Raw genomic sequence first — 13,567 nt, 5'->3', positions numbered from 1 at the left:
GCAGAGAGATGGAAAAGTCTACATTTAACTCCAAACAAAACGGCCACTTTTTGTGCGTCATACGGCCACTCTGGATGGACATGGCACAAACATTTCTTGGGTTTTTATTTCGATTGTGATTCAGTGCATTTTTTTCTCATTTCAATATCTCACCTCTTGTCAAAAAGTTCCAGTGCAGATGTTATTCCAACAACGGAGAAATCTGAAAAATAAAAAAAAATACAAAATAAAAAAAGGCGTTTGAATGCTGCACAAAAGTTTGAAAATAAAGCAATTTCTCATAACTTTCAGGACATTTGTGCTGCGTTTCGGTGCATTAGGTCTGTGTGCCGGCGTATAGCGTGGTAGCTGTGGGTAGATAGAGCAGCACTGCAGGATTAAGAGGCAGCAAGATTGTTAAACATGTCAACGTGTAATTGCACGATAAGGCCCTTCCGAGGAATTCATTGGCCCAGTTGCTTTCTCTATTCCGCGCTAATCTCGCCCGGCACATTCGCTCTGTGCAATCTGTCTCCATAATCTTCTGTGACAGAGCGGGCGACGAGAGCAGCCTGCTTGGTAATTTTTTTAGGAAAAGGGGGGGAGACGTGGAGAAAATATGCAGAGGCGTGATAAAGTGACGCTAATTATCCCCATTTAGGACAGGGAGTGCAAGGGATCGGGGCTTTACGAGCAACCGAGTGTGCGCTGGAGCTGATGGCCTCCTAGCACGGAATATATCGGTGGCTACAAGATAAGAGTATCGCACGGTGGAGAGATTTATTGGCCGGTCAGCTAAACACACTCACACACACACGCACGCACGCGCGCACACACAGCGCTGCCACAGAGCCTTTATACGCTGCACCCTACACTTACCCCTCTTCTACCTCAAGGTGTAATTTATTCGGGTTAAATTTGCCAGAACGCTCCTCTTTTAGCCTGGCGATGCGCCGTGACGCGCTCCGCCTCTCCGGGCTTTCACTGTTTAATCCGCATCTCTTCACATCAACAGATAAGATAGAAACAGATGCAAAACACACGAGAAGGCCATCCCAGTGCCATACGCTGCTGCGCACTGTGGCGCGGAGAGATGTCTCCATAGATGTTTCTTTCGGGAGGTTTTTTTGGGGGGGAATTTAAACTAATTTCCAGACATTGTTCCTCTGGTTTCTTTCAGTAGATTAATGCGCAGCCAGACGTTACACGCTCCACTATGAGACCTAACAGGTTTAATTGACATACCATGCAAGTCTTCATCAGTGTGAAATAGGCCCTTTAACTATGTATTTGAGATTAATTGATTTTTTAAAATGCCTAAGTAGGCATAAATTTCCCTCATTTGCATGTGTATGGCTATTAGCCTGTATCTACATATGATGCCTACAGGCAATAAAAATGTACATGTCAAAAACAGCTGCGGCCTGTCAAAAAGTGACGTCATTTTTCGACACATTTATAATTAGTTTATGAGCATTAATAATCTGAATGAGATAGGTGTCTTTTTCTGTCTTGTGCGCAATAAAGATGCTCTTTTACAAAGGCAAAACTCATCTTAAAATCCAACATCTGCAGATTTCAAATTCTGATGAGTCATCAGTAACCTCATGCCTGTCACGAGCGTGTTTGGCCAGTGGGAAGTTTAAGTCCAGCCTGTGCAACAGTTAGGCTGTGTGGGTTTGGGTTGTGCACGCTGATAGATGTGCGAGGATGCACGCCTTAAATCTTGAATTATTTCATGCTCTGCTTTGTGCTGCGAGTGCAATTTAGTTTAATATCTAAACTTTTCAGCATAAATATTATTTTTGTCTTCCTTGGTTAACAGTGACAGTTTATCCCTCCTTGGGTCTTTTAATTTTGATATCAAACATGCATTTAATGTTTAAATCCTTGTTTGTGCGTCATGCTGTTCCTCTTTACGTTACCGTGTCGCTATTACCTAACAATTGACTAAAAGATGATGCAAGGATTTAAAAAAATCCGAGAAAAGTAGCACTTATTGCAAATATTTGTTAACTCATGTTTTATCATAGCCTTTGTGAACAGTGTTAGTTTGATGTGCAAGATAATCAAACTGCAGCTATAGCAATTAATAGATATATGTTGTGATATTATGGACTGCGTATTTTTCTAAGGTTTGATGTAACTGTAGCCTAATTGCTGATCATCTCGTAGTTATCGATATATTAATTAATATATAGCATATAGCCTAACAATTCATGTATTTTTCTTTAAACTCTAAACAATTAAATACCAAAATACAGATAAAGTGGATGATTAAAAAACATAACACAAACCAGTTCAGGTGGAATATCTCTAAAATCGAGGATTTAATATACCTAATAAAATCAATTATTTTATCATTTAATTATTAATTACATATTACAGTTCTGTTATTATTTTTTTCCGCCGGAGTTTTATGATTAATGCCAAGTGTTAAAAACAGAGGCAGTGGAATTAAATTTCTGTAAGTGCATAAAAAAATAAATTCATTCATTTTAATGATTTATTGTATACAATTCTACTCAGAATCGCTTTTAAGTAGGCCTAACATAAACTAATAATTAAAAAGTCAAAATGATAGCAAATTAGTTCTTTGGCTTTTTGACAGATTGTTGCAATTCTGTTGCAGACATTTTCGTTATTTAAAATCTGATGTGATGAAGTTAAAAAAATGAAGGCTGACACACATTTGCAACTCAAAAAAGTCTACTTACTGATCATAAAATGATTCAAATGAAAATGTTGATTTACAGAATGCAGCTTAAATTTGCTTTAAAAGGCAATCACATCTAAGGAGTTACAAGGTTTGTTAATGGCATAATTTCGGTAAAACCTCATATTTTCGTTTAATAAATGAAGACGTTTCGTTAGTAACACTAACAGGTGGTTTGTCATACGAGGCTTTTATTTACTTAAAATAATCTGATTTCTTTAGAAAATGTCACTGAATGTGTAAGGAATCATTTTGATATGAAAGAAAAACGTGGGCCATCAACTTGGCCTTCGTTAAATATTTTTAAGTCGAATATTGTTTGGCCTGCATGCCACTGAAATAGAAAAAAAAGCATAAAAATATATAAATAAATTCCATATTAGCAACATTAAAGTTTAGCCCATGAAATAACACCATCCTGTAACAAAATGGTTTCCTCTGAGGCCTGCAGGCTATATCTTTTACGCACAATTACGCACAAATAATTAGGCTATTTAAAAGCTCGTGGGATCTGTGGTGTCAAAATTTAAACAGGTGGCTATTTTTTCTCGAGAGGAGGCTTGATGATATTCTCGTGTCCCTATAAAAACGTGCAAACACTCACTGTGAGAAACACTGTGGAAAAATAATCAATCTAAGACCCGTTGTCTTAAGAATCAAAGCAACATCTGGTGAAATTTATTCAATTCTTCTTCATTGCAATAATCAGGGCTTTTCACTTGCAGAAAAGCACTTAAATTACAACAGCAGTTGCCCGTCATCCTTTGAAATATTAAAATTATTCACAATTTACAATAATTAGTGTTACAATAAAAAGAGATGATCTCCAAGAATTAAGACACAGGCTTCTGCAAATGAACACAAATGTTTAAAGAATGTGATTTTCCCATTTCTTTTAAAGCACTTTCTTAAGATTATGACACGTTATCTCATTTTCAATAACTTACAAGACCCCCCCTCAAAAAAAAAAAAAAAAAGAGAGAAAGAAACAATTGAACCAAATACCCCTAAATTTGAACGTGGCGTAACGCTCAACTAAGACTGAAGTAATGGACAAAAAGATGATAGCACAATAACCAATATCTCAGCATCATTATATAATTCCACTGGTGGCTATTTGAAAAAAAAAAAGCCGAGATGATTTTGCTATTTACCCTTCATTTACAATATCATAAACATTCTGTACAAAATGCAGGTAGTTCTCGGGACCGGGGTTATTTAGAAAAGAGGTAAATATTTGGTTATGTGTTCGTTTGCAGTTTTCAATTATTCTGTGAGTTCTAAATGTGTGTTAGAGGGACCGTCCCGTTCACTCCAGCCGTGGCGCTCTGGTAATGCTGCGGCAAGGCATGGAGTCTACTTTGCATTGACGGGTCCCCCGGCTCTCCGGTCGGTAAATACATGCTTATCATCTCTCTCAAGTCTCCGGGGCAAGGACCCCGTGAGTGTGTGCTGCTGACGGGAGGGCTTACACTCGGCTCCGACTTCACCAGCGACCCTAACGTCCCCATGGCGGCCGAGGAGGAGACGCCGGAGCCCTGGTGCTGCGTGTAGGTGATCCCGCCGTAGCCGGATGGAGAGGCGTTCATGTAGCTCTGAGAGTTCGAGATGGGGCTGTACTGCAGGGCTGTCATGTCGTAGCGGTGCATGGGCTGCGGGTTGTGTGAGTGATGGTGGTGTGAGTGGTGGTGGTGGTGCGCTCCGCTGCCCGGGTGCTGGCTGTAAGCGAGCTGCGCCTCCTGCATCATCGCTGCGGCCGCCGCGGCTGCAGCCACCTGCCCCGAGTACGCACCGTTTGCCCAGCCGTTCATGTGCGCGTAGCCGGAGCTGGCGGAGCCTCCGTGACCCCCGGGGCTCTCTAACCTCTGACCGACCCCGGATGAACTCATCCCGACCCCTAAACCAACTCCACCGCCCCCACTGGGCCCAGAAAGCAGTCCACCGGCGAGGGAATATTTGTCCTTTTTCAGCAGCGTCTTGGTCTTCCGTCTTGGCCGGTACTTGTAATCCGGATGCTCCTTCATGTGCATGGCGCGCAACCGTTTCGCCTCGTCAATGAAAGGGCGCTTCTCAGCCTCGGACATCACCTTCCACTCGGCGCCCAGCCGTTTGCTGATCTCAGAGTTGTGCATTTTGGGGTTCTCCTGTGCCATCTTTCTCCGCTGCCCGCGGGACCACACCATAAACGCGTTCATCGGTCTCTTCACGCGCTCCTGATTCGCTTTGGAGCCGCTGTTTGGCCCCGTTTGCCCCGTGTTCGTGTTCGTTTGGGGACCCGGGGAATGAAGGTCAGTTTCCATCATCATGCTATACATTCACCTGGTTTTTAAACTTCGCCACCAACAGAGAAAAAGTCTACTTCAAGAGAGAGGCGCGCACAAGATCGGGTGCGCACAGTACAGGGCTACCAAATTAATATTCTAAACCCCCAAATGATTCAAAATTAATCCGAAAAGGGATATAAAATGTTCTCCAACCAGTATTTCACGCAGTCTTCGCCGGGGTTGGTTCACATCCACTGTGACAGAATGCGCATTGGAGCCACTTTCCCTTGTCGGAGTTGAGAAGTTGGTTAAAGCGGCGGCCATATGATGCGCACTGACAGCGGTTAAATGAGCCACAAGCGGCCAATGAGGCTCTAGCAGCAGAGTGATTTGCATGGCGTTTGGTCAGGTGACTAGAGGACCATAGAGGAAGAACACACCGGAGGAGGAGGAGGAGGAGAAGGAGGAGGCAGAGAAAGGAGGGTCAATCCCACAAATAGCACAAGGCATTTGAAATTTCCAAACATGCTCTCAGAGACTTCTGCTAAACAAAAATAACTAAGATTTGTTAGAAGAGATGTGGAGGAGTGCAGTCTTTGATTACATGAGTCAAACACACACATATATAAATATATATTTTTTAGGTATGGTTGCAGAATTTTTACTTTAAAATACAGCTTCAACGTGCAGCTTTGAAATTCACGTCCGTCAATACAAAATGGTAAAATTATTTTTATCCTCCACTTTTCTCTCTGTACTTGTGCTTGAAATCAGAACATTTTCTCCCATTTACATTTTCCCTCTTATCCACTGTGCGTCCGAGAAGCCTGGGCCTAACTATTTTTATGTACTTGAATTACACCGGTCTGTAATTCAATATCAGGAGACTTGATACTCAAGCAGCGCCCCAAAATCATTTTTTTCCTACCACCTCTCGCTCTCTTTCTTTCCCTCCAGGTATGTAATTAAGGTATGTAGTAATAGTAGGTGTCAGACAGAGAAATTACGCGCACTCAACGCAGAAGATGATGTGAAAGAGATTTGCTAAAAAACTGTTGGTCTAAGAGGAGAAGCCCCTGAGGATGGATAGCCATATAATGACGTGAAATTGGAGGGGCAAAGCGACGTGATCGCCGTCTGCTGGCGATGGTGAATGAGTCCTGGATAGATGAAAAGAAAGGCAACATGTAAACTGCTCTTGTCATCTCCAGCGCACTTTTGATACATTTTAACATCCAGCAACCCGTTTGGAAACCGAGAGGGAAACGGTGTCTCCGAGTCCGCGCATATATAATCCACATTTCACAGCTGACCTCCCCTGAAAAGCCCAATCAACCCCTAATTGAAAGGGAAAACGAAATACCACTTCCCGCGGCGAGACTAACGATTTAATCATTCTATCGTCCTTTTGCTGTTTTTTATTTTAATTGGAGCTTAGCTTGATGTGGCCCCTGTTTAGGGGCCTGAGGGAGCGGGATCACTCGGACAGATCCATGTGTCTTTGGTAATGGGGTTAACGGGGGATCACAATGGTCAATAAACGGGTGCAGTTGTCCAGGCCACGAGGCTTGAGGCCCGAGGAGGATGACAGTGTAAGTGCCAGTGATGCACACGGAAAAATGCACAAAATTAAAGAAAAACAATCCTGACTGGGTTCTTATAAAAATAGATGAGCTTAAACTGCCTTTAGATATTGAAAGCATACTTTTTATATTAAATTATTTAACAAAAAATGATGTATGCTACATTTTTACATTTAAAAGTATTAATATTTTAATGACAAAAGCAGAGAACTCTATTAATACGAGCCAATATAAATCCGATTTTGGCATATCTTCCATTTAAAAAATTTATTACAATACATCTTAATATACGTTTAAATTAATTCAAACCCTCGTCACAAACAATGCATCCAAAAAAATGTTAAAAATCAATCAATCAGATTAAATAAACTGATTAAAGAAATGTGAAGAAAGAAACCTGTTGTCACACTGTGGATTTAAGGATCGATCGGGAATATATTAAATATTATTATTATTTGTTCCTGTCGTTGGGGAGTGGATTAAGGATTGTAGAGGATTAGCCTAACAGTGACATTGGGACCCCAGTGGCCCCTGTTTACTCTCTCTGTCATCCCCCATCAGTCACTCCTCTTTTAACAAACCTCCTAGCTCCTTTGTGCGCGCGGCCTCTGCAACAGGATGTGCGCACTGCGATGATGGTGCAAGACTGGGGGACCAAGGGTCAAAGCAGTTATCCAACGCGCACCCCACCTTCCATACATTAATATATAAATAAATATGAAGGATTGTGAATTAAAATAAGTGTCACAAATTACGTAAGACGGGAGTCTTTGTGCCTTTTTAAAGTCTTAAATCTGTCGCAAAGTTACATTTACGCACAAAAAGCCTGAAAACAAGAAACTGATTGCGTTCAGATTACCCCGTTTAATCTGCGATCTTTTCTCCTAAACCACAACAAGGTGCACGTGTGTATGTGCACAAGCAGGCGCGCGTGAAGCTGTGACGAAAAAGAGTTGTGATCACCTGCTGGTGACCTGGAAATAAACCGGGGATTGGCATGGGCAAAAGCAGGAGAAAGCTTCGATCAAACACACCCTAAAATCCAAAATGATCACCCCCCACCACTTCCACCCGCCTCCCCCCTCGCCTACCGAAAAAGTAAAAACACCGACAGAATCATGTAACATTAATACAGTCAGCAACCGAACCGTGAAAAACAATTCACAATTTAATTCTCCACAGCATGCAACAGATCTCTCTCTCGCTAATCCAGCCACACAGATCATAAGCACTCACTCCACGAGCAGATCCGATAATATCACCTCGGAAAATCAAACTGAGAGAGCAACTGGTAGCAGAGCAGTGCGCTCTGTCTGTGCAGCCAAGCCCTGGTGCGTCTCACTTGTCCCAAAATAAAACGACAGCCTGCAGCGAGAAACACACATTATCTGCACTGAATTGAGCACAGCAGAGCGCAGACAATCCGAAATAAAGGTTGACTTATTTCTGCGTGCGTAATCACTGATTTCAAGTTCGTGTCTTATCCCTTTTTTTCAGCATTAATTCCACTAGGAAAAAAATTACGCACAGCAGAAAGGTTAAATTTAGTACATCTGCAGGTTAAATATATAAAAACACCTAATCCTGCGTACGGAATTGTCATATGCAAACTTACGCATGTTCCCCTCGTTCCCTCTACTCCAGACCAAGTGGGCAGATTTCTCCCCTCCATACTCCTAAAGCCGTCCTAAACCCTCCAAAGCCTCATGTAAGACCGCTACTCCCACTACAATCTGGCCGCACGAATGCCAAGGCCATCCGTGCCCGGTGCCCAAACCCACCACTCAACACACACTGAGGGGCAGAGACAAGAAGAAATGACATTTATTATACACTCTAAAAAAGACAATTCCAAGTTATTGTTTCTCTCTGCGAAAGGGGCTTGCTTCTAACATAATGAAGCGTCTTTTGTGTGGCACAGAACAATACAAAACAAGTATTCTAATAAATAGCCAATTTTTTTTTTTTTTTTGGCTCTCCAGGATGAATGGGGCTGGAGCGGCGGGGTTCTGAAAGGCAGCTGTGCCGCATTCGGGGAGGAGGGGCGAGGAGTTGGGGAGGAGCCCCGCACCCCCTTCGCCTCCTCCTGGATACTGACTCCCATTACTGATCCGGGAACAGAAAAGGATGCAAGGAGAGAGGGGATGGGGGGTACAGGGGGATAGAGAGAGAGAGAGAGAGGTATTGACTTTGGAGGCTGTTTGTACTCGGGACATGCACTGTGTCCAACAATGTGATCCTCAAATCCTCAAATATTGCTTCATACTGTGAAGTCCACAGTATCCAATTAGATTTAGTTTATGTGAACCTGCACAGCTTGCAAGCATGTGGCTCTGACAGCTTCTAGGTGGGGAAACACACACTTAACACACACACACACACACACACACACACACACACACACACACACACACACACGATACTGAAAAAGATACAGCTGAGCTCTTATTTGCACACAGGTTCACAGTTTTGGGACACAACACTGTCAGCATCTGTTTCAAACACACACACACACACACAGTCACGCACAAAGTTCAATGTAATCCTCTCCTCTTGAAACTCACTGATGATCACCTCAGAGATTAATTTCTTCTTAGTCTGGTCCTGTTTGTTTTGCAAACACAGGCTGAGCGGTCCCTTCACTGTTAGTTTTTCTTAAATGCTAAGAAATGATAAATGAAACTTGATCTTCATAATCACCTCAGAACTGCAAAGGTCTTACAAATGTGTTGACACTTTTTCATTGGTTTCACACATTTTTCACACCTTTTTTTTTTTTAAAACAGTTAACACTGATCCTATAGTAACTCTATTGGATTAACAGTGTTAAACAAAAGGGAAATATCTGTTGATAGATTAGAAAAATGACATGCATAATTGTAAATCTTTAATGAAAATGTATGAAACTTTGTTGCACAATTCTTCATCAGTCCTCATCTATCTATAAAAAATGCGGTGCTGTTGCGAGTTGCAAGCATGGATCGAAGAGGTCATGGGTTCATACAAATAAATAATAGACATCATGGTAAAAATGAATAAAGAAAGCTTTTTTTCCTTAGAAAATGCTTGTTTTCTTAACAGAATTTTAACAGTGCATCTCAAAAAAGAGTGCAAACACTACAGCAGGGTTATCTCTGTAAAATCATCTTTGGAGAGAAGAATACAATACTCTGTACAGTACTCTGAAGGAAATGTATACGGGAATATTAATAACCCAATTTCTTTGTGCTCATGTAAACACCATGTCCTGAGTATGATCATAAATGGGATAAGCCTCGTAGACTGGTTGCACATGACCATTTAATCACTCTCACTCATTGTTGTATAATGAATAGACAGTCTAAACAAGAAGGAGGCAAGCATTTCCGCTTCCTACATTCCCTTAAAAATCTCCAATTTTAAAGTGAGAACATATTTCATGACACATCAGGATGTCATCCCCTTTTCGAATCACAACAATTACTCCCTGGCATAAAATGTTACAATAACCCTTGTGGTATTTGCCTATTTGGACTCAATGACCCATTAACCAACCTTTTCATTCACCTTCCGACCTGGAAAAAGATCACCTTACTGCTGAGTAAAACAACTTCTACATCCTGTCATTTGTACCGATTCCCCGCAGATCACTTTGTCACTTTGGGAGATTTACTGCATCGAATAAAAACTGCACACAAACGAGATTGACACAAAGTGGTAAAGCTAAGTAAAAGGCAATGTTGGTGGAAAATAACAAGAAAGACAGCCAGAGTGAGCAAGAGAGAGTGTGTGTGAGAGAGAGAGATCAAGTCAGGCGCAGGCCTAAAAGCGTTGAAGGAAGAGTGAGCAAATCGGCTAAAAGCAGAGGTCTCAGCTCAGGTTATATGGTCTCTCACAGACACACAAACCTAAATAATGGCACTCAAATCCCTAAAGACCTCAAAAACAGTCCGCATCATGAAAAGTCAAAGGATTGATACATATACAGATCTTATTTGCTTTTACACTGTTATATTGGAGACTGTTATACACTGAAAACTATGCAGGTACACACTTAAGAAAGCATTTAATCCGTCATTTTTTTTTTACGTCTATTTCCAATATTTGGAGAAAAAAAGAAAACGATGGAAGACGGCACCAAAAAGGAAAATTGTCCTGAGCTCACCTGAACATGAAAGCAGAGTACGAACTTAAAATCAGGGTTTCCATACATTTTCATGGACAAACTTTTTTTTTTTTTTTTTTAAATGTCATAACTTTCAAGGACCTATAATTAAATTTATCTTCCTGGCCCCAGTTGCCTGGCATTCAAACATAAAATTCAGCCTGCTGTCATACATGAAGGGAGAGAGGGAGGGAAAAAATAAAGAAACGTATGCGATGGTAAACAAATCGTCACACTGACAGCGACAGTTACGTTGGCAGCTACAGGAGATAAATTTGCCGTTATGTTGCCGTGTGTTACATGGCAGCACGCATGGATGCAGTGGCTCTCTGCTTTAGCCCTTCATTTATTGTATGTGTGCCTCATATTTTATTGTTTTTTCTAATACTTGCACTCTTTTGGATGCAGCACTTTTAAATTTCGTTGCACTTGTACAATGAAAATAAAGGCTTTCTATATTCTATTCTATGGACATTATCCACAGAAAATTACTGTAACAATTTCATTACACACAATAAAAATTACATGCTTTTTCAAAGTTTCAATGGCTTTTACTAAAGCAATGACTTCTCCAGGCCTGGAAAATATGATTGTGAAATTCCATGATTTCTCCAGGTTTTCCATGACTGTGTAAAACATGTTTAATGAAACAAACAAGGGCACAGTGACTCATATGAAACAGGGGGTTTTCGGGGGTCCTGCGGCAGAAATTTTCAAGCATCAAAGACTTAATTTCCTGCGTATGATAAATTTTTGTCTTAATCAGTTCATGGAGTAAATGTCTTTAAAAATCTTTTTAAAAAAATCTATTCCTTGCTTTTATTTTGGGGGACAAATGCATGTTTTAAATATTGAGGTGGGCTTGTCCCCTGCATCCCCCCTGAAATCTATACCTATGCATATAAAACAATCAATGTAATGTTACAGAATGTAAAAACATATATAGCATTAATTGGGTATGATAAAACAAGATTTTAAGACTTTAGATCAAGATTTCTCCTTAGTTGTGAGTTCAAGGTTCACACATTATAAATGACCACATACTCTATTTTATTTCACAAAATGTAATACGTTGGCTTAGAACACAAAGAAATAAAACAAATTGCAAGAATAAAAAGAAACGGCCCCTCAAAATTAAAGCTCAGTGTCATAAATTCACTGTGCTTAAAATAAAGTGTGTTCTTACAAACTTGACATGTTCACGAGTCACTTGTGGTCCATTAAAAATGGACCAACGACCTACTTTTGGACCGTGACCCATCAGTTGGGAACTGCTGCGTTGGAAAATACAATAAATGAGATCCAGTGCTGAGAATATTCTGAGCTAGTAAAGGCTAAAAACGGTTGCAGAATTTCCTAACACATTTTAGTAAATAGTTTTAGAGCAGGATGGTAACCCCAAACTGACAAAGTGAATGTGCGATTTTTTGACAGAGAGAGCATAACATGCCATTCAAATCTGGGGCGGCCTTGTCTACAAGCAATTTGTTCTTTTGTTACTGCATGTGCTCTATTTTCATCTTCTTCTCTTGGTAGAATTGTAAGAGAAGAGCATATAAGGGCTTGATGGAGTGGTGAGTCAGAGACAGGATGACATGAACAAGTGAGAAACAGAGTAAGGAAAAAAAAGAGAGGAGAGAGAGAGAGACCAGGGAGGCCAATGTCAATCCCACGGCAAACAGCAGTGGATAATCATGGGCTTTAGGAAAACACTGTGTCCATAATGCTATTACCCAGGATTACCTACTCCAGCAGAGAAGGCGGACTCTCTTCTCAATGTGCCCCAGACCTTTCAGATAATCATCTTATCACAGATGACAAACCCAGAAGAAACATCCCATTATTCAAGAAGGGGAAAAATCTACAGCATGTTTGGATGAAGACATATTGTAAGCCTAAATTATTCGAGTGGAAAAATATCAGATTTTGAAATTAGCACGCCAGCCGCTTCCCCACTCTCTCTTTCTTTCTTTCATTCTCTCACTGTCTCTTCCTCCCAGGGCGCTTTCTCCTTTTCCCGCAGGGCAATTAGAGACAAGATTTTATGCATTGTTCAGCTTATCAATTAGCCATAACACCTTCCCCTCTGATTGGTCTGTAATGAACGTAATGGTTTTAACAGTCAGGAGTTGCAACTCTTAGAGGTGCTGTGCTAATGGTGTCGCCTCGGCGATGGAGTCACAGTAACAGCTCTGCGGAAAAAAGCAGGAAGGAGGAGGGAAGGGAGGTGGGGGGGTGGGGGGGGGGGGGTAAGTCAGCTCTCCCTAACACATCTCTAATTAGAGCTCACAGTCAGTCATTACTGATGTAATAGGGTGTAACACTAATGGCTATCAGGCAAGCCCCCACAAACAACAGAGGGGGGTTCTTGTAAGGTGAGAGGAGCAGAAAATTTATGGAGGGAGGGGAAAAAAACGGGAGATTATGGCGAGGAGGTGAAATGGGAAGGTGGGGGTGGGGAGGGAGGGAGGGGGGAGGGTCAAGGAGTGAGGGGAGTGATTAGGGGAAAGTGCGCCCGGCAGCAGAGACGGTTTTTAAGTACAGTAGTCAGACAAGGTCAGGGCCCATTAATGGAAAGTCTTTCTTTGATGGTGGCGAGATCCATCATGTTGGACATTGTCCAGATATAGAGATTGACAAGACAAAAAAAAAAAAAATGGATGAGAATTAAGGCGGTATGAGCAGCCAGGTGGTCGAGAAGACAGAAAGAGAGCCAGAGTGACTGAGGGAGGAAGGCAGTGAGACAGATGCTTAGTTAACCACTTTGGCCCTTAGACCTTGTTAGCAGTGATGCACTCTGCAGCCCATTCAGCTGGTGATGCATGTTTTTACACTTTTCTGCACTAAATTGCAGTGGCTGTAGCAAAGCAGAGTGACAGAG

General features: G+C 41.5%; 1 protein-coding gene and 1 long non-coding RNA gene across 2 annotated transcripts in view; both read right to left on the bottom strand.

The window, feature by feature from the left end:
- Positions 1 to 3,902: 3,902 nt before the first annotated feature.
- Positions 3,903 to 5,199, bottom strand: sox1a (SRY-box transcription factor 1a). The gene has a single exon (XM_042495055.1). It carries the CDS (start codon positions 5,008 to 5,010, stop codon positions 3,976 to 3,978), a length of 1,035 nt encoding a protein of 344 aa, XP_042350989.1. The 5' UTR covers positions 5,011 to 5,199; the 3' UTR covers positions 3,903 to 3,975.
- A 10-nt stretch (positions 5,200 to 5,209) lies between these two features.
- The window catches only part of LOC121949384, an 89,565-nt gene continuing 81,207 nt past the window's right edge, over positions 5,210 to 13,567 (bottom strand). Inside the window, exon 3 of the long non-coding RNA XR_006106235.1 lies at positions 5,210 to 5,372. This is a non-coding gene — a long non-coding RNA (uncharacterized LOC121949384). The remainder of the gene's footprint in view (positions 5,373 to 13,567) is intronic.

Source organism: Plectropomus leopardus, chromosome 10 (genome assembly GCF_008729295.1).
Source record: "Plectropomus leopardus isolate mb chromosome 10, YSFRI_Pleo_2.0, whole genome shotgun sequence".
NCBI lineage: Eukaryota > Metazoa > Chordata > Actinopteri > Perciformes > Serranidae > Plectropomus > Plectropomus leopardus.
The sequence above is the reverse complement of the archived record's forward strand: the minus strand, read 5'-3'. Positions and strand labels throughout refer to the sequence as shown.

Bases quoted from the DNA above. Each gene is read 5' to 3' on its own strand.
- sox1a (XM_042495055.1), bottom strand. From the start codon at position 5,010: ATGTATAGCATGATGATGGAAACTGACCTTCATTCCCCGGGTCCCCAA.